Source organism: Gopherus flavomarginatus, chromosome 23 (assembly GCF_025201925.1).
Source record: "Gopherus flavomarginatus isolate rGopFla2 chromosome 23, rGopFla2.mat.asm, whole genome shotgun sequence".
Classification (NCBI taxonomy): Eukaryota; Metazoa; Chordata; order Testudines; family Testudinidae; genus Gopherus; species Gopherus flavomarginatus.
Genome location: NC_066639.1, coordinates 4,491,884 through 4,517,304, shown reverse-complemented (window position 1 = coordinate 4,517,304; position 25,421 = coordinate 4,491,884). Strand labels below are relative to the sequence as shown.

Genomic DNA, 25,421 nt, shown 5'->3' with positions numbered 1-25,421 from the left:
CCTCTCGGTCGTTCCCTCCTCCTCAGAACTGTCGCTGGTGTAGGTCCTGCGCCACATAAGTATGGTGCTTGGGTCCAAAACAAAGTTCGAAGTTCTAACGGGGGTGGTAAAGGAGTCCATGTTTTCCTCTGAGCAGCCTTTCCACGCTTTCTAAAACACGTGTCCTTGGTAAGAAAAATGGCCTCCTCTGTTCGGCGCTGGTACTTATGGGGTATTGGTGCTGCACTCGGGTTGGCGGAGGGCCTTGGGAGGAGTTCTTAGAGGGGTCACCCCGGTTGGTCAAAATCTCCTCTCGGGGTGGTCCTTTCGGGAGGAAACCCCTCCTGATTGGTAGAGGGTGGTGGGAGGAGTTCTTAGAGGGGTCACATGACCCTCTTTTGACGGGGTCACCCACCCCCGGAAGTCACCCTGATTGGTCAAATCTCCTCTCGGGGTGGTCCGTTCGGGAGGAAACCCCTCCTGATTGGTAGAGGGTGGTGGGAGGAGTTCTTAGAGGGGTCACATGACCCACTTCTAGATAGGTCACCCGCCCCTGGAAGTTGCCCTGATTGGTCAAATCTAGTCTTGGGGTGGTCCTTTCTGGAGGAAACCCCTCCTGATTGGTAGAGGGTGGTGGGAGGAGTTCTTAGAGGGGTCACATGACCCACTTCTAGATAGGTCACCCGCCCCCGGAAGTTGCCCTGATTGGTCAAATCTCCTCTTGGGGTGGTCCTTTCTGGAGGAAACCCCTCCTGATTGGTAGAGGGTGGTGGGAGGAGTTCTTAGAGGGGTCACATGACCCACTTTGCTTCCGGTCATGTGGCCATCTTGACCCCGGAAGTAATACCCCCATAGGGTGGGACTTCCGGTGACAGGTGGGAGGGACTAGAGGGGTCAAGGGGCGGGGTTAGGGGCGGGGTTAGGGTTTGATTGATGGTAGGGCCCTTATACTACTCAGGGAGAGGGGGTTGGCCGATGGGGACGCTGGTGACTGTGGGGCTTGTTTCCAATCCTTTGTCCGTTCACGTATCCGGGCGGAGTTCCTCTGAGCGACGTCCACTGGCTCCCTTGACGCCTTTGAGGAGCAGTGGGCGCTGTCCGGGGTTCTCTGTTCGGTGTCCCCATTAGGCTCCCTTCTTATGATCCTTTGACCGCATTCCTGCCCCTGTTCTTTTACTAGTTCTCCCTTAGAATCAGTGGGTTTCTGAGGTCCTGTAGATCCTCCCCTTCGGCTGTGCAGGGGGGATCCTTTAGCATTGGGCAGGCTTCCGCCAGCCCAGTTCCCAGAAACCCAATAGGTACAGGAAGCGCTCTGTCTCCTCAGGCTGTCCTGCCGGCTGGAGCTCTCCCCCTTCTCTGGCTACTCTGCTGGCTGGAGCTCCTTCTCCCCTCCTGGGCTGCTGCTGCTGGCAGGAGTGCTCCTTCCTTGGACTACTACTGCTGCTGCTGAGCGAGGGGTGGGGGGGCCTTGCTGGTCGGCCCCCACTCCCCCACCTCTGGAGGGAGAAGCCAGGACCCCAGTACTACCAGTACAGCTACAACCTGTGGGGGGGGGTCCTTCCTGCCTGGCCACCAGGGTTGCTGGAACTGCTGCTTCTGCTGCTGGAGCTGTGTTTGTCCTGGAGAGCTGCTGGAGCCTGGAGGAAGAAGAGGACTGAGAAGACCACCAGTTGCTGGGGGAGCGCACAGGACTCTGGAGACCACTGTGGAGGGGGCCATCGAGGACTGAGTAATTCTCTAACTGTACACCCCACAAATTCTGTTTAGCTATGGGTCTAATAATTCAGCTCTACAATTTCACCCCATGTGCCTGGTGTTGAAGTTAGCCTTAGTGGCCTGTAATTGCCAGCTGCATCTCTGGAGCCTTTTTTATACACTGCTCCAGCCAGGGACGAATGGTAGCCCCAGACTTTCCCTTTCTCCCTTCTATGAATTCAAGTTCAAGTTCTACAAGGAGCTAAAGAAGCCTCAACCCTGCATCTGAATTCATGTCACATTTCTCACTACCCGACACAAACAAATGTCATTTCAATCTCAGGTGAGTCCACTTCAGTCATTCCTCAGCCCCATTCCTTCACCCTCGTGCCTTAGCTTAGGGCATTCCACCACCGTGGGCATTTCATGTCCCTCCTCAGTTTCACATACAGACACAATTTCTTTTGCCGTTCAACGAACAGCAAAACCTTTCTGTGTCTCTAGTCTGAGCCAGGGCATTCAATTCCATTGAAACCTTCTCTCCTGCAATGGCAACGGTCAGACAGAGGGGACGTGGCCACCTTCAGCCCTGAGAGTGAGATATTCACTCTCCTCTTTCTTCAAGCTGCTGCTGTTAGTCCATAATACATGTACCATGGAATAAAAAGCTGAGTTTACTCCACAGTGAGGAAAGAAAGGAGCCACCAACTCCTCCAAAAATCTCTGTGCCCCAAAGAGAACCTGCCCCTGCTATTGGAATCACTGATGTGCTTCAGCTACAGTGGGGAAAATATCTGCTCTCACAGGGGTATAGCTCAGTGGTACAGTGTTTGACTGCAGATCAAGGGGTCCTTGCTTCAAATCCAAGTGCCCTTTAATAAGCCTCTTATTTTTTTATTTTTATTTTTGAAAAAAGGGAAAACATTTTCATTTCTATTATCCATTATGTTCAGGAGCTCCACTATATGGGAATGCTTGAAATGAATGTCAAAACTCCACATTTCACTGTCCAAATGCATAAAAATCTAGCAAACTTGTCCATCAGCTGAAATCAGTTCCAATCCTCTAAGTGTAGAGTTTATGTTTTCATCCATTAAACAAAGGGATCATAGGAATGTACATTTGCAGATCCCTCCTGTCCAGGGCTGTGCTGTGCAGAAGAAGAACCACGTTCAGTTGGGGTTCAGGAGTCTCACAAGCAAAGGCAACTTGGTGCGGGCTAAAGTCACCGGCACTTTGGCTCCTTCCCATTCAACCAGCAGCTGGGCCCCAGGACAAGGCATGAGAAGACGACAGTAGCTATGAGCAGGAAAATAGCCTCCAAGAAGCTGGCTAAAGCTGTCAAGAACCTCAGGAAGGTCACCATGCCCATGTCTAGCATGTACTGACTGCAGCGGGGACCAAAAAGGCAGAGAAAAGCCCTCAAAAGTTCTAAGCTGCCAAGCCCCAGAAGGTGATCAAAATCCTACCTAAAATCAAGACAGGATAAGGCGAAGGTCATCTCCAAAGCCAGGGCTAAGAAGGTAACACTGAGAAAGAAGTGAAGAGATTTCCATTGGGATGAGTCCTGCTCCCCTAATGGCTCTTTTATGAATCACCATAGACCACCCAAAGAGATCAAAGTCCTGCACGACAAACAGCCTCATGGATGGTATAATGAAGTAGTGGCAAAGGGGGAAGTGTTTCTCTTCCAGATGGGAAGTGCTGTGTTTTGTGTAACACCTGCCAGGTGAGTGGTGCACTGACAGGGCAGCTGCCCATTGCTCCCACAGGAGCTCATTCTCCTCGGTCTGCTTCTGCTGTTATCTCAGAGCCAGCACTAGTGGGAGTGTGTCCCTGTCACTTCACCAGCTCTAGAACAGGCTCTGTCTGCATCACAGCTCCAATTAATCCCACTTTTTTAATGTATTCCTACTGCGATACTCTCCCACTTCTCTGCATCATTCTAACATTCCCATCAGAGACTGACTATGGGGAGGAATGGACTAATTTGTTTGACATTCGGTAAGTTGCCATAGTATGTGACTGAAACCTCTGCTGGAGGTGGGCAGGAGCCTGTTACACACACAAAATAGCTAAGCTTTACCAAACTACCTGCTATACATTCAAACCTTTCTGTACACACACAATAGAAATTGGGGCACTGAGAAATGGCAACTCGCCTTTAACACAGATCACTGTTTTCTGTACTTCCAGAGGCATTGAAATAGAAGCATATTACCTTTCAACAGCTGCTATTTCATATTCAGCAGCAAAGCCTCTGTCAATTTACCACCCATAGAGCTGATTGTTTCTAACTGCAGGGTTAGCCAGACCATTCAGTAACATTACCGTTCTGTTTACAAAGCCTTTGGTTAGTGACGAATCATGAGACTTATCCCTTCCTGCTGTAATTCCACTGACTCCAGTGTTCTCTTTCCCCAGTTCTGGTTCCAAGAAAAGAAATTAAAACAAGCTTCAGAACTAATATGCTGTGAGAAAGTGGAAATGTTGATAGCTCACATTATTCAGTTTCTTCTGTGTCTTGTGTGTGTCTATCCGCTTTGTTTGTGTGACCGGTGGGGCTTTTTGTTTGCTCCAGGCAGGTTCAACCCTGTCAGATTTGTCTGTGGGGAGGGGCCAGAGAAAACAGACACCCTGGCCTTCCAGGTTGGGGTTAGGCAAAGGAATAATAACCCTGTCCCCTAAAAAACAAAATATGTTACAGAAACAGTGGTAGGAACAGTGCTAGAGAAACTGGTTAATAATCAAAATGCCCAGGCTTGAAGTAATCGGAAATACAGAATTCAAAAAGCTAAGCTCAGGGGAGATTTGAGGTTTATTCTCGGAGCTTAGCCATGTGCTATAGCACAGGGAGCAGTTTTGGAAGTCTCTCATCCCACAACTGGGGAAAGGAAAAGGATTCTTAGGTTCTAGCACGGATTGAAGGAGGACAGTGATGGGGAATAAGGGACTCTTTCAGACTTATCCTAACAATGTCTGTTATAGAGGATGAAATGACATTTTTCCCTACCCATGCCTTCTTCCTGCTCTTTGTTATAGTTCAATATATTTTAAGTGCGGAAAATAATAATGAAAATATCTGCTCTCCAGCACAACCTGAAGCAACATCAGAACAACTGGGAATGAAACAATTTGTTGCCCAAGGGAGAACTTGATGACTAACAATTGCTTTGAAATGGGGGAACAGGATAACTGTGATGCTCAGGGTTAGTTTAGACTAGGAACAGTGATGGAGTTTAAGTCAGGTCAAGGGGAAAGCTAATGCCAACCACAGCACCTGGGCTGCAACTGCACTACAACTTTTTACATTAAGATCACTAACTTGAGCAGCTAACGCCATCTACAGTCCTAGTGGATGGAAGGCACAGGTAGTTTTTGCCTCAGTGTACCTTGCTGGGATCAAACCTCTCTCCCCAACTTGGAACTCATGAACATTCCTGGCTGGAGGGATACACACTCCTATGACTCAAAAGGAAAGGAGTTGATAGAAAAGATCATAGGACTGACCCCAAAGAAGGATGAGCTGCAAAAGGCAGAAGGCGGCAACTTATCTGGTGGAGCTGAGACACCACGGTGAAGATGATGCAAAAATCACTATGTGGGAATTAACTAATGTGATTTATTTTTAAAAAATCGTTTTTGCCAACCCTAGTCAAGAGATTTATTACAATTCTCTCTGCTGTGCATTTTCTGATGTCTAATGAGCCTTGAGCGCTGATTGAAGCTTTGCCTGCACTCAGAGCATGTGTAGGGCATCTCCCTTGTGTGGATTCTACGATGTGTGTTCAGGGTAGAGCTCAGATTGAAGCTTTTCCCGCACTCAGAGCATGTGTAGGGCATCTCCCTTGCGTGGATTCTCTGATGTCCGATAAGGTGTGAGTGCCGATTAAAGCTTCTCCCGCAATCAGAGCATGTGTAGGGCGTCTCTCCTGTGTGGATTCTACGATGTGTGTTCAGGGTAGAGCACTGAGTGAAGTTTTTCCCACACTCAGTGCATGTGTAGGGCTTCTCTCCTGTGTGGATTCTACGAGGTGTGTTCAGGGTAGAGCACTGAGTGAAGTTTTTCCCACACTCAGAGCATGTGTAAGGCGCCTCTCCTGTGTGGATTCTACAATGTGTGTTCAGGGTAGAGCTCTGATTGAAGCTTCTCCCACACTCAGCGCATGTGTAGGGCATCTCTCCTGTGTGGATTCTACTATGTGTGATAAGGTGTGAGCTCCGATTGAAGCTTTTCCCGCACTCAGTGCACGTGTAGCATGTCTCGTCCAAGTTGATTCTACCGCTTGCTTTAAGGTCTGAGAGGCTCCTGAAGTTTCCCTCTGGCGTCCCCTGAGTCTCACAGGCTTTTGGTTTTTCTGGGAGTGCACAACTCCTGGAAACATTCTCTTTGGATCTTCCTGATGACATTCCATGTACTTCTCTTTGCTCAGCATCTTCCTGATGGGGTTTCTCCTCCTCATTCTCACTCACCATCCCATCACCTGATGGGAGACAGAGAGAATCCAGACACAGGTCACTACCTGCACCGGAAAGAAAGAAAATCTCAGAGAGAGGAATGGAAAAAGGGATGAACAATCCAAAATATGTGTGGGAGAGATCAAACCTATCAGGAGCTGATTGTCCCCAAAACCTTCCCCAGAGGAGAGAGGAAGGGATAAGTTTTGGTCTGCATCTCACGAGAACACTCAGAGGAAAGTGAGATCGCGGAGCTACCTGCTGCCACTTGTCAGTCAGAATAGGAGGGAAGCCATGAGTGACATCTGCCATTATGATTCCACATCTGCAGGGAACAATCCTGAACTTGGAGAGCTCACAGGGTCTTTGTAGGGCATCCCAAATGTTTCCTGCATTCCCACACAGTTGTTGAGTTGGTTTAACCACGTCCTCACCTGTGCAGGCAGCTCTTGGAAGCACTTCTTTCTCAGAGCCACGGAGGTCTGAAACCAACGGCTCTTCCCCTCGTTCCACCTGGGAGATCACATCAGGTTTGGAAACTGGAAACCCTACTGCAGGCAAAGAAAACCAGGGAGGTCAGTAGAATTTGTGGGATACTTGTCACAAAGAATAGTCCATGGTTTTAACCCCCAGCTCATTGTTAAGCAGTAACATCCCAAGGCCAGCTTCCTTGGTTCAAAGAGGCAGGAGAGTTATTATGATTATAAATTATATTCATTACATTAGTGATAAGCAGCAACTAACATTGGGTCCACATTGTGTTAGGACAAATACAAACACAGAATAGTAGATGGCCCATGCCCTGAAGAATTTACAATCTAAATACATAAGACAGGCACAGAATGGGATAAGGGACAGAACCCACTGTTAGAATAGAGATATTCAGGCCTGCCTGTAAAGCCTATAGTTTAAGAACTTAGGGGTATTTTTATCACTTAGCTACTTATAGGAGTATGAAAACAAAGAATCAAAATCACTGTCTGTATTTGTAATAGCCTTCTCTTATTGTGACAGTCTGAGGCCTTGTCCTTAGGCTAAGACCTTTGGCTAAGCAGCAGGGGCAGCCATAAGCTGGGAAGCAAAGGGTCACATCCCAAACCAGTCACACTGAAATAAGGTGCTATTGGGCTGTTAGGAAGATGATCCTGTCCTGATAGTGCCCAGCACTACCAGATAAAGAAACGGATCTTAAGATGGTTAAAGAAAACTTAGTTTGATAGCAGCCTGGTTTGGCAAGAAATCACTACTCAATGCTTGTGGTTGTGAAACTCTCATTTTTGTATTCTTTTATCTTTATGGCCACCGCTTTACAATGTTAATCAGTCTGGTTCTCTCATTGTTTTTGTCTGCTGCATAATTAATTTTGCTAGGTGTAAGTTAATTAGGTAGTGGGATACAGTTGGTTAGAGAATTATGTTTCAATGTGTTAGGATTGGTTAATTAAATTTCAGTACAATGATTGGTTAAGTAAAGGTATAGCTGAGAATATTACTATATAAACTGAGTCAAACAGGAGGGGGAACAGGAACAGGGAATGGGGAAACAGGGCAAATGCTCTGAGGCATCAGAGCTCACAGACTCATAGATTCTAGGGTCAGAAGGGACCCATGTGATCATCTAGTCTGACCTCCTGCACAAAGCAGGCCACAGAACCCTATCCATCCACTTCTATAACAAACCCCTAACCTACGTCTGAGTTATTGAGGTCTTCACATTGTGGTTTGAAGACCTCAAGCTGCAGAGAATCCACCAGCAAGTGACCCATGCCCCATGCTGCAGAGGAAGGCGAAAAACCTCCAGGGCCTCTACCAATCTGCCCCGGAGGAAAATTCCTTCCCGACCTCAAATATGGCAATCAGCTAAACCCTGAGCATGTGGGCAAGACTCACCAGCCAGCACTCAGGAAAGAATTCTCTGCAGTAACTCAGATCCCATCCCATCCCATCCCATCCAATATCCCATCATCGACCACTGGGCATACTTATCTGCTGATAAACTAAGATAGATTGCCAAAATTAGGCTATCCCATCATATTATCCCTTCCATAAACTTATCAAGCTTAATCTTAAAGCCAGATATGTCTTTTGCCCCCACTAAACCCCTTGGAAGGCTGTTCCAGAAATTCACTCCTCTAACGTATAGAAACCTTCATCTAATTTCAAGTCTAAACTTCCTAGTGTCCAGTTTATACCCATTTGTTCTTGTGTCTACATTGGTACTAAGCTTAAATAATTCCTCTCCCTCCCTAATATTAATCCCTCTGATATATTTATAAAGAGCAAGCATATCCCCTCTCAGCCTTTTTTTGGCTAGACTAAACAAGCCAAGTTCTTTGAGTCTCCTTTCATATGACAGGTTTTCCAATCCTTGGATCATCCTAGTAGCCCGTCTCTGAACCTGTTCCAGTTTCAATTCATCCTTCTTAAACATGGGAGAGTAGAACTGCACAAAGTATTCCAGGTGGGGTCTCATCAGTGCCTTATATAAGGGTACTAACACCTCCTTATCTTTGCTGGAAATACCTCGCCTGATGCATCCTAAAACCGCATTAGCTCTTTTAACGGCCATATCACATTGGCGGCTCATAGTCATCCTGTGATCTACCAATATCCCAAGGTCCTTCTCCTCCTTTGTTGCTTCCACCTGATGCGTCCCCAATGTATATCTAACCTTCTTATTATTAATCCCTAAGTGCATGACCTTGCACTTTTCACTATTAAATTTCATCCTATTACTATTACTCCAGTTTACAAGGTTGTCCAGATCTTCCTGTATGATATCCTGGTCCTTCTCCGTGTTAGCAATACCCCCCAGCTTCGCGTCATCCGCACACTTTATTAGCATATTCCCACATTTTGTGCAAAGGTCAGTAATAAAAAGGTTAAATAAGATTGGTCCAAAAACCGATCCTTGAGGAACTCCACTAGTAACCTCCTTCCAGCTGGTAAGGGGGACATGAGGAAAATGCTCTGCGGTGTCAGAGCAGATAAGGGGGACACGCCACCGAAGACCCCAGGCCCCCTGAATCCTCTGGGCAGCCCTGGGTGACAGTCATTCTCTTGTCTCTGTTGGGTATTAGATTGATGTAGGTTACTCCCAGTGAGTCCTAAATGACCCATTCATATCACCCCATGACAGCTGTGTGACAAAACTCCTCACGTCTCCTGCTCTTTAAAATCATAGCAATACCAATCACAGCAGGAAACTGAGGTGTGTATTGGCATCATACAAGTATCACCAGAAGTCCCACCTCTATCTCAGACACATTGCTCACAGCCCCTGGAGAGAAAGCAAAGCACAGGAACTGGACGTTAGTCCAGCAAACACAGTGGAGGACAAGCTGCAATCCTCACACACTGGTCAAAAAGGAGAGGCATGTGGGTTCCTATCCATAGAGAGGGGCTGGCTAGAGGCCTGATACCTGAGGGGCCATTCCTTGGGCAGACCATGGAGGCAGGTCAAAGGCTTAGCTACCCCTGAACTGTGACATTGCAAAAGCACATTTTGGGGAATTAGGAAATCTAGTGACTCAGGTGAAATGGGAGGGAGAATTGAACTCCCCCAGTGGGAGGAGAAGGCTGGGGAATTAAACGCTAACATTCAGGAGCAACAGCCTCTAATTCTTCTGGAAAAGGAGAATGTAAGAAACAAGAACTGGGCTACGCAACCTCAGGAGGGACAGGCTCAAAGATCCAAGGAGCCTGGAGGGAAGACAGCTTGTTGCTGCTGCAGATGGGGATAGGGGGGACAAGACTCTCTCCAAACCCTCACTCTTCTTGACCCTGCCCTGATTTTACGATCTATGAGCTAGTCTCACGTCTTGTGGGCAATTTTATACTTGCTAGAGCTAAGATGCCATGATCAGAGTATTACTTATTATTTTGGAACATGCGTGGAGGCAAAGAGGTGAGCATAAAGAAATGGGTTATTAAGGGCAGGTCGACACTACAGCCGGGATTGACGCTCTGAGATCAATCTAGCCATGGTCGATTTAGTGATACGATTTAGTAAACGTAGCCTAAGCTTGCTACAGTTCAAGGCCTTATATTAAGTTGAGGCTTTGCGAGAGTGGTTATGCTGAAGTCTAGGATTTACCTGAGGTTTGGGTAGGGATTCAGGGTTAAAGGTCTGGGATCCCCCACAGCTCTAGATCCCCCAACCTCTCCTGCCTCCCACTGACCCACCCAGCCCACTTCCTGGGTGCACTTCCTCCACACTCCCCTCTGCTTCTTCCCATTACTTGCAGCCGGCAACACCTCCCGGCACCTTGGGAGCTTCTTGTGTTCCCTCCTCATCCCTTATTACCTCCTCCCTCCCTGCTGCCTGCTAGTGTATGGGAGATAAGGAAAAAAAGGGGGACAAAGAAACTTGTCAAAACTTGGATGATGAATAAAGGTATAAAGTTATTACTGCTCAGGTTCTTTATAGACCCCACAGCTTCTAATAACCCAGAGGACAGGACTTCTTACCCAGCGAGGTCAACGTCTCATAGTTCTCCTGCATGACATCCCTGTAGAGGGCTCTCTGAACAGGGTCCAGAAGAGCCCATTCCTCCCTAGTGAAATACACAGCCACCTCCTCAAAAGACACCGGCCCCTGAAAAAGAAAGAGTCCAACACTCAGGACCTGCTGCCCCACTCACAACCCCACTGTTCATGGAACAGCAGCACCAGGTAAATGGAAGCTCCAGGAGGCACATGTTAACAGAGTCCCACCCCACCTTGCCTAGAGCAGCCAGGAGGAAGAGAGAATCTTTGTGTCTCCCAGCTGACAGACGGAAGCAGGGTCATCACATTTATCACATACCTACTAGCCAGAGCTTAATATAGGAGATGGGGCTGTCTCTGGAGCCTGCTGGTAGCTCCCTGGTAGGAATTCCAACACTCTCCAAATAAAATATATGGAAGAAAGGGGAACTCAATAGTAAAGAATAGAAGTTAGAAGGTCAGAATTGTAGAAAGTTGGCAAGGGAAGCTAACAGAAATCAATGATCAACCAATGAAAATAAGAAGGAAGTTTTTAAAAGGACAAAATTAATCCTAACAATGGTCCAGATAACTAGAGTTTTGAAAGAGCTGCTGGAGGAGCGTGGTGGACTGTTAATGTTGATTTTAATTACGACTTGGAACACTTGGGAAATTCCAGAAGACTGGAATAAAGCTAATGCTGTGCCAATATTTAAAAAGTATAAAAGAGATGACGCAGCTAATTACAAGTGTGTCAGTCTGAAATCGATACTGGGCAAGAGAATGGAGCAGCCAATACTGGATTTCACTAAGAAAGAAAGGAGGGTTGTTAAATTTAGAAGCCTTTTTAGAACAGGTTGTTCCAGGACAACTGGTTCTAAAAAAGCTTTTAAATTTAACAAAGGCTCAGGCAGTTGTCCACCCAGCCCGCGGCCCCAGCTCACACCCCCCCTCCTCTGAATGCTCCACCCTCCTTCTCCTCCCCATCCCCTGCTTCCCGCGAATGTTTGCGGGAAGCCTGAAACAAGCAGCAGGCAGGTAACCCAGGCCGGGGGTGTTGGGGAACGGCGCGTGTGGCTCAGTCTGGCTCCACCAGAGCGGCTCCCCCTGGCCCCAGTCGAGCGCCCCAGCCGGGTCCCGTCTAAGCACCCCTGGCTCGGGCTGGTCCTGGCCGAGTGGCTCCGACCCGGCCCAGCTCCGGCCCCGCAGCACCGGTCCCGGCCGAGCGGCTCCAGCCCGGCTCGGGGAGTTGGATCCTGCGGCGCCAGTCGCGGTCCCAGTCCTGGCCCCAGGCAGTGTGGTAAGGGGGCAGGGAGGGAGTGTTTGGTGGGTTGTGGGCGCGTGGATAGGGGTCAGGGCAGTCAGAGGGCAGGGAACAAGGAAATTGAATGGGGGCATGGGTCCCAGGGGGCAGTCAGGAAGGAGCAGGGGTTGGATGAGTGGGGGGCAGTCAGGGACAGAGAGAAGGGGTGGTTGGATGGGGCAGAGGTTCTGAGGGGGCATCAAGAATGAGAGGAGAGGTTTGATGGGGCGGCAGGGGGCAGTCAGGGGACAGGGAAGGGGGGTATGGGTCGGGGTACCTGGGGTGTGTGTCAAGGAACACGGGGGGTTGGATGGGGCACGACTCCCGGGGGGGGCATGAGCCCCTTGTGAGGTGAGGAGGAAGGAACCTGTTGTTAATATTTTGGCAGCTCATCACTGGCTCCCACCCTCCCATACATTTACTGCTTCTCTCCCTCCAAGCAGAACCCACCACCAGCTCCCTGAGAATCCCTTACCTGAGCCAGCTCCATTGCAGCCATTGCCTTCCCCCAGGGAGGATGGGATGATCTGGAGCAAAACGTGGACGTTATTCTGTAGTCTGCCAGGGTGAGAAGGGCAATGTGAGAGCATTCACACAGGGTTTCTGTCCTTTCCACATGTCGATTCCCCCCAGGATTTTCCCTGCTAATGGACATTCTAGGTTCTGCCACATTGGGAAGCACAGAGTGACCTTATTCCAGAACAGATCTAGCCTCCTCCTACCAGGATGTAACCCTCTGACCCATAGTGAAACCCTCCCAGCAGCAGAGTCTCTCTGTTACACTTCTCAAGTTTGCGGGCGATACCAAGCTGGGAGGGGTTGCAAGGACTTTGGAGGATAGAACTGAAATTCAAAATCATCTGGACAAACTGGAGAAATGGTCTGAAGTAAATAGGATGAAATTCAATAACAAGAAATGCAAAGTACAGCGCTTAGGAAGGAACAATCATACAAAATGGGAAATAACTGCCAAGGAAGGACTGCTGTGGAAACAGATCTGGGGGTAATAGTGGATCAGAAGCAGAATCTGAGTCAACAGAGTTATGCTTTTTTTGCAACAGTAAGTATCAATTGGGGATGTATTAGCAGGAGTATTGTAAACAAGATACGAGAAGTAATTCTGCCGCTCTACTCCGCACTGATTAGGTCTCAACTGGAGTAATGTTCCCAGTTCTGGGGGCCACATTTCAGGAAAGATGTGGACAAAGTGGAGAAAGTCCAGAGAAGAGTAACAAAAAATGAATAAAGGTCTAGAAAACATGGCCAATGAGGGAAGATTGAAAAAACTGGGTTTGTTTAGTCTGGAGAAGACTCAGAGGGGACATGATCACAGTTTTCAAGTACATAAAAGGTTGTTACAAGGATGCCAGAGAAAAATTGTTCTTCTTAATCGCTGAGGATAGGACAAGAAGCAATGGATTTCAATTACAGCAAGGGCAGTTTAGGATAGAGATTAGGAAAAAAACTTCCTAACTGTCAGAGTGGTTAAGCACTGGAATATATTGTCTAGGGAGGTTGTGGAATCTCCATCACTGGGGATATTTAAGAGCAGGCTGGACAAACACTTGTCAGGGATTGTCTAGATAATATTGAGTCCTGCCTTGAGTGCAGGGGACTGGACTAGATAACCTCTCGAGGTCCCTTCCAGTTCTATAATTCTATGAACCAAAGGCCAGAGAAGAGCAGAATCAAAGGAGTCACTCTGGGGAATTCTCTCTGTCACTGTTCCCAAGACAGCTCTCTCAGGTTTACAAAGCTGTTTGATGCTCCAGCCTTTATACAGTCTCTCCTGGCAGTGCCCCTTTCATGGGCTGGGCCTAGTTTTAGCTTTTGGGAAGTGTGACCCCTGGGGCTCTGAGACTGGGCCTTCTTGCTTCAGCATATCTTGTTTCTTTCTGTGGCCCCCCAGTGAGTCCAAATGAATAGATACTCCTGACAGAGACTGTGAACATAAGAACATCAGAGCTGCCCACTGCATCAGACCAATGGTCCATCTAGCTCAGTGGCCAATGCCAGGTGCTTCAGAGGGAATGAACAGAACAGGTAATCATCAAATGATCCACCCCGTCACCCATTCCCCGCTTCTGGCAAACAGAGGCTAGAGACACCATCCCTGCCCATCCTGCCTGTGACACTGGCAGATGAGGAGTTAGCTCTTGCAAAAGCCCCCATGTCTTTATTGAACAGGGACAAAAACATAGCTGGAATCAGTCTGACTCACCTGTGTTAGTATTAGGGACTAGGATTATAAGAATGCGTTTACACTTTATTGTATGCTTGTGAGTTGCTGCCTGGGTTAATATCTGACTAGTTGCATTGTGAGCCTCTGTGGCTCTGTAAATTACCAGACAGGAGAGAGACTTTACCTAGGTGAAGTGCTGACTGGCAACCGAATGCATTACATCCTGCCTGGCAGGAAAGGTTCATCGACACCAGAGAGACTACTATGGGATGTTAAAGACGACAAAAGACTGTTGTTGTGCTCTTGACTTCCCGTTAGCTCAGTTTGCAGCTCACAGCACATGGCAGGAAGGGGATAAAAAAAACCCATACAGAAGGAACTGATTATCTGTATGTTGCTTGGACTCTGGGGGGCAAAGATTCTAGGCATAAGCAAGAGATCCCGAGCTGATTAGCCTTGGTTAGTCCTAAGGAAGATATAGGGCTTGCTTATTATAGAGGCTTCTATTACCTTTTGAAATTTAAGACTGTAACTTGTCTCCATCTATAGGATTACCTGTTTTAACTTTGTAAACAACTCTCGTTTCCTTTTAAATAAGTCTTAATACAGGTTATTACAGGACTGGCTACAAGTATTGTCTTTGCTGTGAGATCTAAGATTCAACTGATCTCAGTAAGAGACTGGTCCTTTGGGACAAGGTCAGGCGTGACAAAGCCCTGGCTGGGATGATTTAGTTGAGGATTGGTCCTGCTTTGAGCAGGGGGTTGGACTAGATACCTCCTGAGGTTCCTTCCAGCCCTGATACTCTATGATTCTATGACTGGCAGGAACCTGAACATTGCTGTGATTCGTGGGCTAAGGCAGCAGTTCTCAACTAGGGGTCCTGGGCCAGCTAGGGGCCACTAGCAGGTTTCAGGGCGGGCGCCAAGCAAGACCAGTATTAGACTCACTGAGGCCCAGGGGAGAAAGCTTAAGTCCCAGCGCATGGGGTTGAAGTCCAGGGCCTGAGCCCCACCACCCGGGGCTGAAGCCAAAGCCTAAGCAATGTAGATTTGTGGGGCCCCTGAGGCATGGCACCCCGAGAGAGGGAGAAAGTGCTCAGAGGACTCAGCCAGAAGGTTGAGCTCTGACACACTACTGGCTTAGAGGGTCTCTGCCAGTCAGGAAGGGCTAGCAGTGAGGGAAAACTGGCAACTGATGGTTGGAGGCGTGAAGAGGTTTGGGGTATGGTGGAGGAAGAAGCATCTGGGACTGGATAACCGGGGGCTGGGCAGTCTCCATAGGGGACACTTGCTCCTCCTGTGCCCTTTCCACACCCTCTTGTGAGTAAAGAATGACCACCCTGTCCCCACCCCCAGAGGCAGCCGTGTCTCAGGACTCTCCCAAGTTCCACCCACTAACTCTCTTCCCATTTGGGGTAGAGCTCGGGGCAACAAATTACCACCAAGATGAACCCAGCTGAATGCTGTTTGTTCTGGTGCTACAGGGGCCTCTGGTGGGTGAAAGGCAGAACTGTAGCACTTCTCAGGCAGAACGTATCTTCATCATGCCAAAAAAAAAGAAATTCTGTGCTGGACGTGAATTCTGTGCATACGCAGTGGTGCAGAATTCCCACATGAGTAACTCACACCTGGCACAAACATAACCTGCTCACTCCCGTCTCTTCTCCCTATGTGTCGAGTCCCAGAGCTGCTGCTGTCATTAATGCACACAGGCTTTCACTCCTGTTCGTGCTGGCAAGACCCAATCCAGTGACAGGACTGATCCCTTATTTTCCTAGCACATGGGACAGTCTCAGCTGAGGGGGAGGTGAGATGGGGAGGGGGTACAAAGGGGAAAGTTGTTGTACCCATGTTGGTCCCAGGATAGCAAAGAGGTATTTTTAATTAGTTCTAAAAAAATTACCTCACCCACCTTGTCTCTCCAAGAGATCTAAAAGTGGCAGACGGAGACAAACAGGAAGACAGAGCTCAGGACTCTAAACCAAACATTTCAAACCCCTGGAAGAAACAACATTTCTCTTCTGCCCCTGGGAATGTTTGGATCCTATATGAGGGACCACCCCATTCCCCTCACAGCAGCAAAGGGAGACTGCAGCCAGCCCCAGATGGTCCTTCCCAATCCTGGCATGTTTGTTGTGACAATTTGTGTGTGGCGGGTGCACGGGCTGGGTACAGCTGGACTGATCTGCAGATTGGAAAGTCAGGGCAACTCTAGCACAGCTTGGGGGCTGTGGACAGGGGGAGCAGTTCTGGAGCTGGGCCTCTGTCCTCTCTAGATCCCATGGCACATGGCTCTGGCAGCATCAAGTGGGTCCATCACTGCAGGGGAAGATTGGGGAACTGTCTGAGATCAGGGTGAGAACTGGAGGGGAGGGTCCATACTCAAGAATGGGGGATGGAATTCAGCTCCCCACCCCTCTGCAGAGCTCAGCAACTAGGGATTTATCCAGTGAAGTGAATTTCACTCTGAGTGACTTTGAGTCAGCCACAGAAAGATCCTTGGGCCTTAGGTTCCACACTGGCCACAGGAGTTTACTAGTTCTCCCTCCCCAGACGGCCGGGGGCAGCCAGGGATAATTAGTGGGTTATGGGAATTAGAAGATGAAAATTCACTAAGAACAATGATATTTCTGTGTTTATTATTAAAGCCACAGACACCCACCAATCCCCATCCTCCTTCCGATGAGCTATAAATATCTGAAGGACTCAGCTACTGATCCTGCAGTCAGTTCCTGCCCTTCTCCACTTTCTAAAGCAGCACTTTTAACACCAGGGCAGGGAAACATAAAAATACTTTGAACCAAATTCCAGAAGCTGCTGAGCATGGAGAAGTTAAAATGAAACCAAGGTTCCATCTCTCCAAGGACCTTGCCCCTAGTGCAAAATAACAGACACTCCCCAGAAATCTGAAATGGCCACTTCATAACTGACAAAACGTTAATAATCTGTTCATTTCTGGGAATTACCAACAAGAGAAACAACCCAGTTACGGTGATATCCTGAGGAAAAGATCTCATGTGTCTTTAGATCATACCAATTTGTAACCTGGAACTTTATACACTAAAATGCCTAATTCATAGCCCTACGGTGATTACCTGGCATCACTACAGGGCAGAATTAAGGTTGGGTCCCTTAGCTGTGAATTTCCATCCCCTAACATATTGAAATTGCGGTTAAATGGGTTTGACAAAATTCATTTTGTCTATTTCTTTCTTTTAATTTCAACAGATAGTGATATTTATTTTTAAGCCCTTTTTTTCACTGTTTACAATTTCAATGTTCAGAGTTGTGGGAAGTTATGGGAGTCCTCTGACAACAATTATTTAATTATAGTAACTGCTGAGATTCCAAAAGCCAAATCATATAACTGTTCAAAGAGAAATTGTCAATGTCACACCCAAAATATACAGTGTAAATATCCTTAAATCAAACTCCACTTTTTCCAGAAGCATTTCTGTATATTACTTATACAAATATTTTTTCATGTGTGTCTGTGTACAGTGAAATCAGCATTTGCTGCAATTTATTCATAAAAATCTAATCATTTCAAACATAATTTTAAGTAATGAAGTACTTGAATTCTTTCACTTCCTAGACTGGAATGTTTCATTTCAGGATAATTACTCCCTCCCTGTGATGTATTTTTCTCTCAGTACCATAACCCTCTTGTGATGTAGCTCTTGTCTCGGTGCTCTCCTGAGGCTAGTGGCATTATGATCAGAAGGTGACACACTGACACATGAGCAGAGACACATGGAGGAAGGTGGAGGACGAGGTAACATGGAGCCTACCAGGGTTGAACATGGCCCTAAGAACAAACGCCCTCTCAGCCTCTCCTCTCTCCCACCTCCCAGAGTCAGTAACTCGGATAAATCGTTCCTTGAAATCTAAATAGCCCCAGTTTGAGAGACTGTGATTAATGCAGGTACCTTAGGGGCTGCTGCACCAACCCCCTGCCTGGATGAGGAGGATGAAGAATAGCAGTAAAAATGGGTTAGGCTGGGAGAGGGCACAGTTGATGTGAGACTGGGAGCCAAGTTGACCAAGAGGTCAGAACTCATGGAGGGTTTAGGAGAAGTCAACAGGACTGGGTAGAGGCATTTCAGCGTATTTTCCCCATTAACTATTCTGCCATGTATTTAATTTAGAAATTTTTCATTCCCATCTAAACACCTTGGAGCTAAGCTGGGTTGATGCATTTCCACTTACAGTGGTACAGTTTTAATTAGGTGTTTAATCAGATGCTCATGCAACACAAAGCAGTGAATAATGGGTGTGCTTTCATTCATTAACTTGACTGTGCTGGGCATCACTTTTAAAAAAAGATGGTGTGAGGAGTGTCAAAATTTTAGGCATTAAGAAATGGTACATAGGTGTTAGTTCCTTTCTCATGCGTTTCTCTCCTAATTTTAATGTCAGTTTTGAATTAGTATTAATACAATGTTCTTTTAACAGCAGTAGGGTCCTTTCGTATAATTGTTTGCAAGATTTCAATGGATATTGCGAACCAACTGTCTTAACCTTTTATTTTGAGATTCCTAAATACAACCCAGCGCACCTCTCCTGAACAACTGCAAGCCCTGGCCGGTGACATGTTCCTTAGAGAGCAAACACCTGATGAGCCCTTTCACCCTAAAAGCGCGCATTTCGCTCTTTGACATTGCTTTATTCACCCCGCCAGAAAATGCTAAAGGGAACCCAGTCATTACAGCCGACCGTCACCAGGTACAGTTCTACCAGCTATGGACCAACATTCAAATGGTTCTGTTTGTTTATCTTTCATTCAGCGTTGCAATTCTAAGATCCTATTTAAAAACTGGAAGTGAAATCACAGAAGCAAGTTAAGAAGAGAGCGGCATCGGGCATAGGTGGGGGTAAAACAACAAATGGAAAGAACCGACTATGCAAAAAGGAACATAGCAAACTATCAGAGCCCCAGACCCCCGTCCAACTGAACCCACCCCAGCCAGGCATATTAAGCTGGATCTCTGAAAAATTGCCCAGCCCGTCTGGCAGTGAACGCTGCGTGTTACAGACAGAGCTACAGTGTGTGCGTCTGCTCTGCTGACGTGCTGCTTGGGTACGGAATGCACCACAGCCACAGGGAGTAGAGACATGGACTCCTACAAAACACATTCCCACATACACCTCCAATGCCGCATCTCCCCCACCTCCCCACTGTCTGCCATCCCCTCCCCTACCTCCACATGGCCATTCTCAGCCTATTGCTAACTCCCAGCCTTCAGCACTATAAATCAATAAAACATGGTGTTACAAAAGGTAGACTGTGCCACAGAAACCTGATCTGGACGTGAGTGAGGTTTTTGATACAGTTCCACATGGGAAACTATTTGTTAAATTGGAGAACATGGGAATTAATATTAGAACCGAAAGGTCAATAAAGAATTGGTTACAGGGGAGTCTACAAGGGGGTCATATTGAACGGTGAGTTGTCAGGCTGGAGGGAGTTACTAGTGGAGTTCCTCAGATCAGTCTTGGGACCAATCATACTCAACACTTTTATTAGTGATCTTGGCACAAGAAGTGGGAGTGGGACACAAAGCCGGGAGGGATTGCCAATATGGAGGAGGACAGGAAAATCATACAAGAAAATCTGCATGTCCTTGAAAGCTGGAGTAATAGAAATGGGATGAAAATGAACAGTGCACAAATTCTAGTTGTTAGTCCCCAAGTGTATAATTTTGCAATACGGTGGGGATTTGTCAATTGGAAGTGACAGAGGAGACTGGTTGATCAAAGGATAATTATGAGCTGCCAATGTGATGCAGTCATGAAATAGGTTAATGCAGTCCTAGGATACATCAGGTGAGGTATTTCCAGCAGACACATGAAAGGGTTAGTACTGTTATAAAAGGCACTGATGAGACCTCATCTGAAATTCACCTCTACCTTCTGCCCTTAATGTCTCTGAGTCTATAAACTGTGCTTTGTGTTGCACAGACACCGATGGAGATCAGGGCCCCATCGTGCAGCACATGGCAGAGAACCTGACTGAGATCAGCACCCCCATTCTCCTGGGCACTGCACAGACAGAGAGGGACAGTCCATGCCCCAAAGAGATCACAATCCAAAGAGACAATGGGTAGGAGGAAAACAGAGAGGGGTTGTGACTTCCCCAAGGTCACCAAGCAGGTCAGGGACAGAGCCAGGAACATACCCCGTTGACGCCAGAGCCACATCACCCGCAGCTTGGAACGGTCCCCACACCCCATTGTATTAAGCTGCAGGAAGAGATGGTTTGTCCACGGATGCACAGGCTGTCTTGGCAGGGCAGCTCAGCTGCGGTCCCTGCACACAGCTGGGTGTGTGTGTCATGAGTCAGGAGAAGTCAGTGTCCAGTCCTGTGGGGCTGTGTTCCTGGCTCATACCTCCAGCACTCACTGCTGCCCCTCTTTTACCAGCTGCACTGGTCAGCCAGCCCCAGGCCTCTATGAAGTCACTGTCCCTCCCACTCCACCACTTCAAACTTTTAAACAGGGACATGGTGCACCGGTGTCAGAGTGCACTAGTGTAAAGTCTGTCTGTACTAAGAGTTTGCACCAGTGCCTAAAACACCAGTGTGGCAGAGACCTTCAGTGCCGAAAACAGCAGTACGGTGGCACTAGAACTGGGATCTAGTTCTAGCTCTGTCACAGACCTTGCACACATCAATGATTCTCCTCTCAACTTTAGTCTTTTTACCCAGCTATCCACTCATTGGGGTCTCCCCTCTCTCCAGAGCTCCTCACAACTAAAATCTGTGTGCGTGTCACCAGAGCGGAGCTAGTTCAGCTCTGGAATAGTCTTACAAGGGGGGCTGTGGAGTCTCTTTCCCTGGAAGTTTTTAAGAACTGGTAGGACAAACCTCTGTCAGAGATAATCAACATATACTTGGTCCTGCCTCAGCAGAGAGAGCTGGACTTGATGACATCTTGAGGTCCTATCTAGCCCTACATTTAAAGGATGCTATGCGATATATACGTATAAAACATACAGAGAAAAACCACACAACAACATGATGTCAGGCCATTCAAAAAAACAACAACAAAACAAAAAACTACACTGCATAGCATAAAATGACACAATACTAAGGAGAAGAAAGCAACACAATGCAAACTAACACATCTTAGGACAAAAGTACACAATGCAAAACAACAACTCAAACCAAGATAACACAGACACCAAAAAAGCTAAGGCAAAACAACGCATCATAAAACTATGCAACATAACGTGGTGCATCATAGTTCCAAAAGGCACCATGCAAAATAGCTCAGCATAGAACAGGACACAGCACAAGAGAGAAATATTTCAGTGTAGACCTGGAAGGGATCTTGAGAGGTCGTCTACTCCAGCCTCCTGTGATGAGGCAGAACCAAGTATCCCTAGATATTCCCAGACTGGTGGATCTCTAACCTGGTCTTAAAAATCTCCAGTGAAGAAAATTCCACAGTCTCCCTTGGAAGCCAACGCAAGGCAAACACAGACCAGAACAACACTGTACACACACATGCTGGGCTTGTGGATAAGGGCAGAGGGAAGACCTGAAACAATCTGGGTTCAGTTCCCACTTTTGCCCCATATTCTCCATGCAAACTTGAGCAAATTACTTTAGCGCTCTGATCTTCAGTTTCCTCATCTGTAAAATTGAGAGTCGCCTCTCACAATTGGCCTACCTAGCCTTTGAGCTTTTTGTGGCAAGGTCTATCATTGTGGGCATGTCTACACTGCAGTCAGACACCGGCGGCTGGCCTGTGCCCACTGACTTGGGCTCACATGGCTCAGGCTGTGGGGCTGTTTAATTGTGGTGTTGATGTTCTGGCTTGGGCTGCAGCCCAAGGTCTGGCACCCTCCCACATCGCAGGGTCCTACAGCCTGGCTCTAGCCCGAGACAGCACATCTATACTGCAATTAAACAGCCCCTTCACCTGAGCACCGTGAATCTGAGTCAGCTGGCATGGGCCAGCTGGGGGTTTTAATGGCAGTGTAGAGATACGCTTGGTGTCTTTTCTGCACCTGTCAGAATGGGGACTCTGATCTTGCTCAGTGTCTGTGCAGAGCCCTGCACAACAGGAAGCCTGATCTCAGTTGGGGACTCTGCAACTCCCAGCATTACAGGATCCTGATTTTGTTTAGAGCCCCTGCAGGAACTGGCAAAATGTGGGGACAGGATCTCTGTCAGGGTCTGTGCAGTGCACAGTACAGTGGTGGGGTGTGATCTTTGTTAGGGTCAGTGCAATGCCAGGCCCAACGGGGACACAGATCTCAGTCTAGGTCTCTGAAGTGCTCACAACAATGGAGGCAGCAGTTTGGGTCACAGTCGTGTGCTGCCTGGCACAAGGGGGGCTGTGATCTCGGTGCAGGTCTCCGTTTTATCTGGCACAACAGTGGGGTCTGATCTCACCTGGGGTCTCTTCATTGCCTGGCAGAACAGGGTCCAGATCTCAGCTGGGGTCTCTCCAGTGCCTGGCAGAACAGGGCCACGCTCAGTACGATAGAAGCCCTGATCTCAGTCACACACCTGGAGAGAAAAGTGGGAAGATTTTTGAGAATTTGAAATCAGTATTTCAGAACTGAGGAGAAAATGGGGCAGAAACTAAATATTTGCCAATATAAGGGACAAGCATCAACATGTGGGGAGATTTTATGTCACTATTCAACAGTTCAAGAGAAAAGAGGGGAAATTGGAGGGGATTATACAGCGATATTGAATCAACAGCAGAATGGGACGGATTCTTCTTGCCTCACACTCACAGGGCCAGGAGGGAGCCCTGGGTGATGTCTTTTCACAGGGGAAAGGAGCGGGGCTGGAGGCAGAAGGTTGCTGGCTGTGGGGAGGGGCTGCCAACGGGAGTATTGTGGCCACAATAGGTCTGGGAATGTGACTAGCTAGTGATGGGGGGGGAGGGAGAGCAGTAGGTGGACTAGGAAACCTGGGGCTTGGCCATCTCTATGGGGGACACTTGCTCCTCCCTCCCCTCCCACGCCCTGTTGCCAGCAGAGAGGGGCCCCCTCAGCCCAGCCCAGAGGTGTCCCTGTCTCAGGCCCCCCCAGCCTCTGCCCAGTTCAGAAATCACTCGGGGGAACCATTTCCCACCCACACAAGGACAAATCCCTGCAGGTGAAAATGGGGGAAACACCCCAAACCTGAGATCTGAACTGGCCATTGGCGAAGGGCAGAGAAAATGGGGCACAAGGGGGGGAGGGGAACAGGGAACTTCTCAGGGGGTTGGGGGAGGGGGGGTCACCCTGGGTGCTGCTCGTGGCTCTCTAGGGAGAAAGGGGGCAGGACGGGAGAGGAGGGGGGTCCCCACGGGGGGGCAGCGGTAAATCCGAGGGGATCTCAGCCCCCCCCTTTCTCTCCCCGCTCCTCGGGGGTCACCTGCTCTTCTCCCCCCCCCCCGGCCATGTCCGGGCTGCACAGACATTTCCCCCCCGCCCGGCCCCACGGGGGGTTAATGCGGGACTCTCCCCCTCCCCGATCTGCGCATGCCCAGAGCCCCCACGGCACAAACCCTTCTCCGGCCCCGGGAGAGGCTCCAACGGCCCCGCGCGAGCCAGGCAGAGCCGCAGCGGCCCGCGCGTCCTTGCAACCCGGCTTGTTCTCTCCCACGAAACGTCACTTCCGGCCCAGGGACAGACAGGAACTACATCTCCCAGCCTGCCCCGGGGGCGCTTCCGCTTTTTCTATGCCAGGTAAAGGAGATCCCTGGAGCTTGCCCCCGCCCCCGCCCCCGCTGCTACCTGGTGCCTCTTAGAACCCGCCCGGGGAGCGGCAGAGCTGGGGGGGCTTGTGACCCCCGCGCAATAACCACCCCCCACGCCGACCCCCAGCCCTGACCCTTCCGCGGCAGGAGCGTGTCCGCCCCACGCGTGTCCCCGCCCCCAGGGCCCAGCCCGCCCCGCGCTGCCCCCGCTCTGCCCCGCGGGCTGCAGGGCTGGAGCAGCCCCCGCGCTGCGCTCCCGGCCCCGGCCATGGCCCCGCTGCCGGCACAAAGGGGCGGGGGCAGGAGAGGGGCAGGGGCTGGTGTAGCGGAGGGTGTCAGTCAGGGTGTCCAGGAAGGGGCTGGAGCAGCTGGCAGCAGGGGGGGGGCGTTGCGGTGCACAGGAAGGAATTAACCCCTCCGTGCCCGGCCGGGGGGGCTCTCTGGCTGCAGTGGCGCCAGCTCAGGTCGGGATTACTGGGGGGTTGCTGGTGGGTTCCAGCTGGAAGGGGAGCGGCAGTAAATACTGAAGAGGTGGCAACTTGTGGGGAGTTAGGGCTGGAGGGGGCAGGGAATATCCTGGGTGAGGAAAGGGAGGGGGACAGAGTGTGACAAACCTGCTGGGTCTTGTTAACATGGGCCTGGATCCTCAGAACAAACACTTGGGTGTTGGGGAAGAAAATTCCCTAATTTGTGAAACAGGAAACAGACAAACCAACCCCCTGGGCAGGGCTGGGATAATGACCAGACTTCCAGTGCTGAGCCCTCAGCCTGCTAGCCAGGGGCTGGTGTGACATGGAAAGGGGACCCCCACCAGGGAGGTACAGGGAAGATGTCCCGGCCCCTCACATCCAGCTGCTGGCAGTGGGGAGGGTGTTGGGTTCCTACCATGGGGTTGTATCAGCCCCTGGCTAGTAGGTGTGTGATGGATCAGCAGGCAGAGACAAGGGGTCTCTCTTTGTTCTCTCACCGTGGTGCCCTTGGCTGCTCTCAGCAGTGTGGGGATAGGACTCTGCCGACTGTTTATCTCTCAGAGCTTCCATTTGATTGGCTCCTTTCCCCCATGAATAGTGGGGCTGTGAGTGGGGCAGCAGGTACTGAGTGTTGGACTCTCGCTCTTTCAGGGGCCGGTGACCTTCGAGGAGGTGTTTGTGTATTTCACCAGGGAAGAGGGGGCTCTGCTGGACCCCACTCGCAGAGCCCTTTACAGAGACGTCATGGAGGAGAAGTATGAGAATGTGACCTCGCTGGGTAAGGATTCCCGTCCCCTCGGTTCTTAGAAGGGGAAAAGAAAAGTTTAGGTTCACACCACTCCCACAATGCCACCTCTGCTCTGCCTGATTTCAGCAGCGCCCCGACATGCCAGTGGCACAAACACTAGCCCTCTCCCCTCCCCTGTTACAGAGCGCTCTGGGAACAGAGCAGTCCAGCAGAAAGTCTCACAACTTCTCTTTGCTAAGATAATCGGGTTCATCTCCATCATAGCAAACAGAAGCTTCCTCCCCCTGGGCTGCTCTCCAGTACTGAACCTTCTGCACACAGACCATCTCAGACTTGCAAAGTGTTACCACCCCTTTGCCCTCAACCTGAGTTTTCCTTGTGAGTCCCTGCCTTCACTTACCCCTCACTAAGCCC

The 25,421-nt window shown here is 49.1% G+C and overlaps 1 protein-coding gene across 1 annotated transcript; it reads right to left on the bottom strand.

Moving 5' to 3' along the window:
• Window positions 1-5,324: 5,324 nt before the first annotated feature.
• Window positions 5,325-23,695, bottom strand: LOC127039725 (zinc finger protein 239-like). Its single transcript, XM_050933582.1, has 5 exons — window positions 23,598-23,695; window positions 12,377-12,459; window positions 10,602-10,728; window positions 6,567-6,683; window positions 5,325-6,197 (listed from the first exon to the last, which is right to left on the bottom strand). The coding sequence occupies exons 2-5, from the start codon at window positions 12,398-12,400 to the stop codon at window positions 5,326-5,328; spliced, it is 1,140 nt and encodes a 379-aa protein (XP_050789539.1). The 5' UTR covers window positions 12,401-12,459; window positions 23,598-23,695; the 3' UTR covers window position 5,325.
• Between the last annotated feature and the right edge of the window lie 1,726 nt (window positions 23,696-25,421).

Excerpts from the sequence above, each read along its gene's own strand:
- LOC127039725 (XM_050933582.1), bottom strand. The coding sequence starts at position 12,400 with ATGGCTGCAATGGAGCTGGCTCAG. Across the intron at positions 10,729-12,376 it reads CTGCAATGGAGCTGGCTCAG|GGGCCGGTGTCTTTTGAGGA; the intron begins GTAAGGGATTCT and ends TTTCTTTTTCAG. Across the intron at positions 6,198-6,566 it reads TCCAAGAGCTGCCTGCACAG|GTAGTGACCTGTGTCTGGAT; the intron begins GTGAGGACGTGG and ends TTTCCGGTGCAG.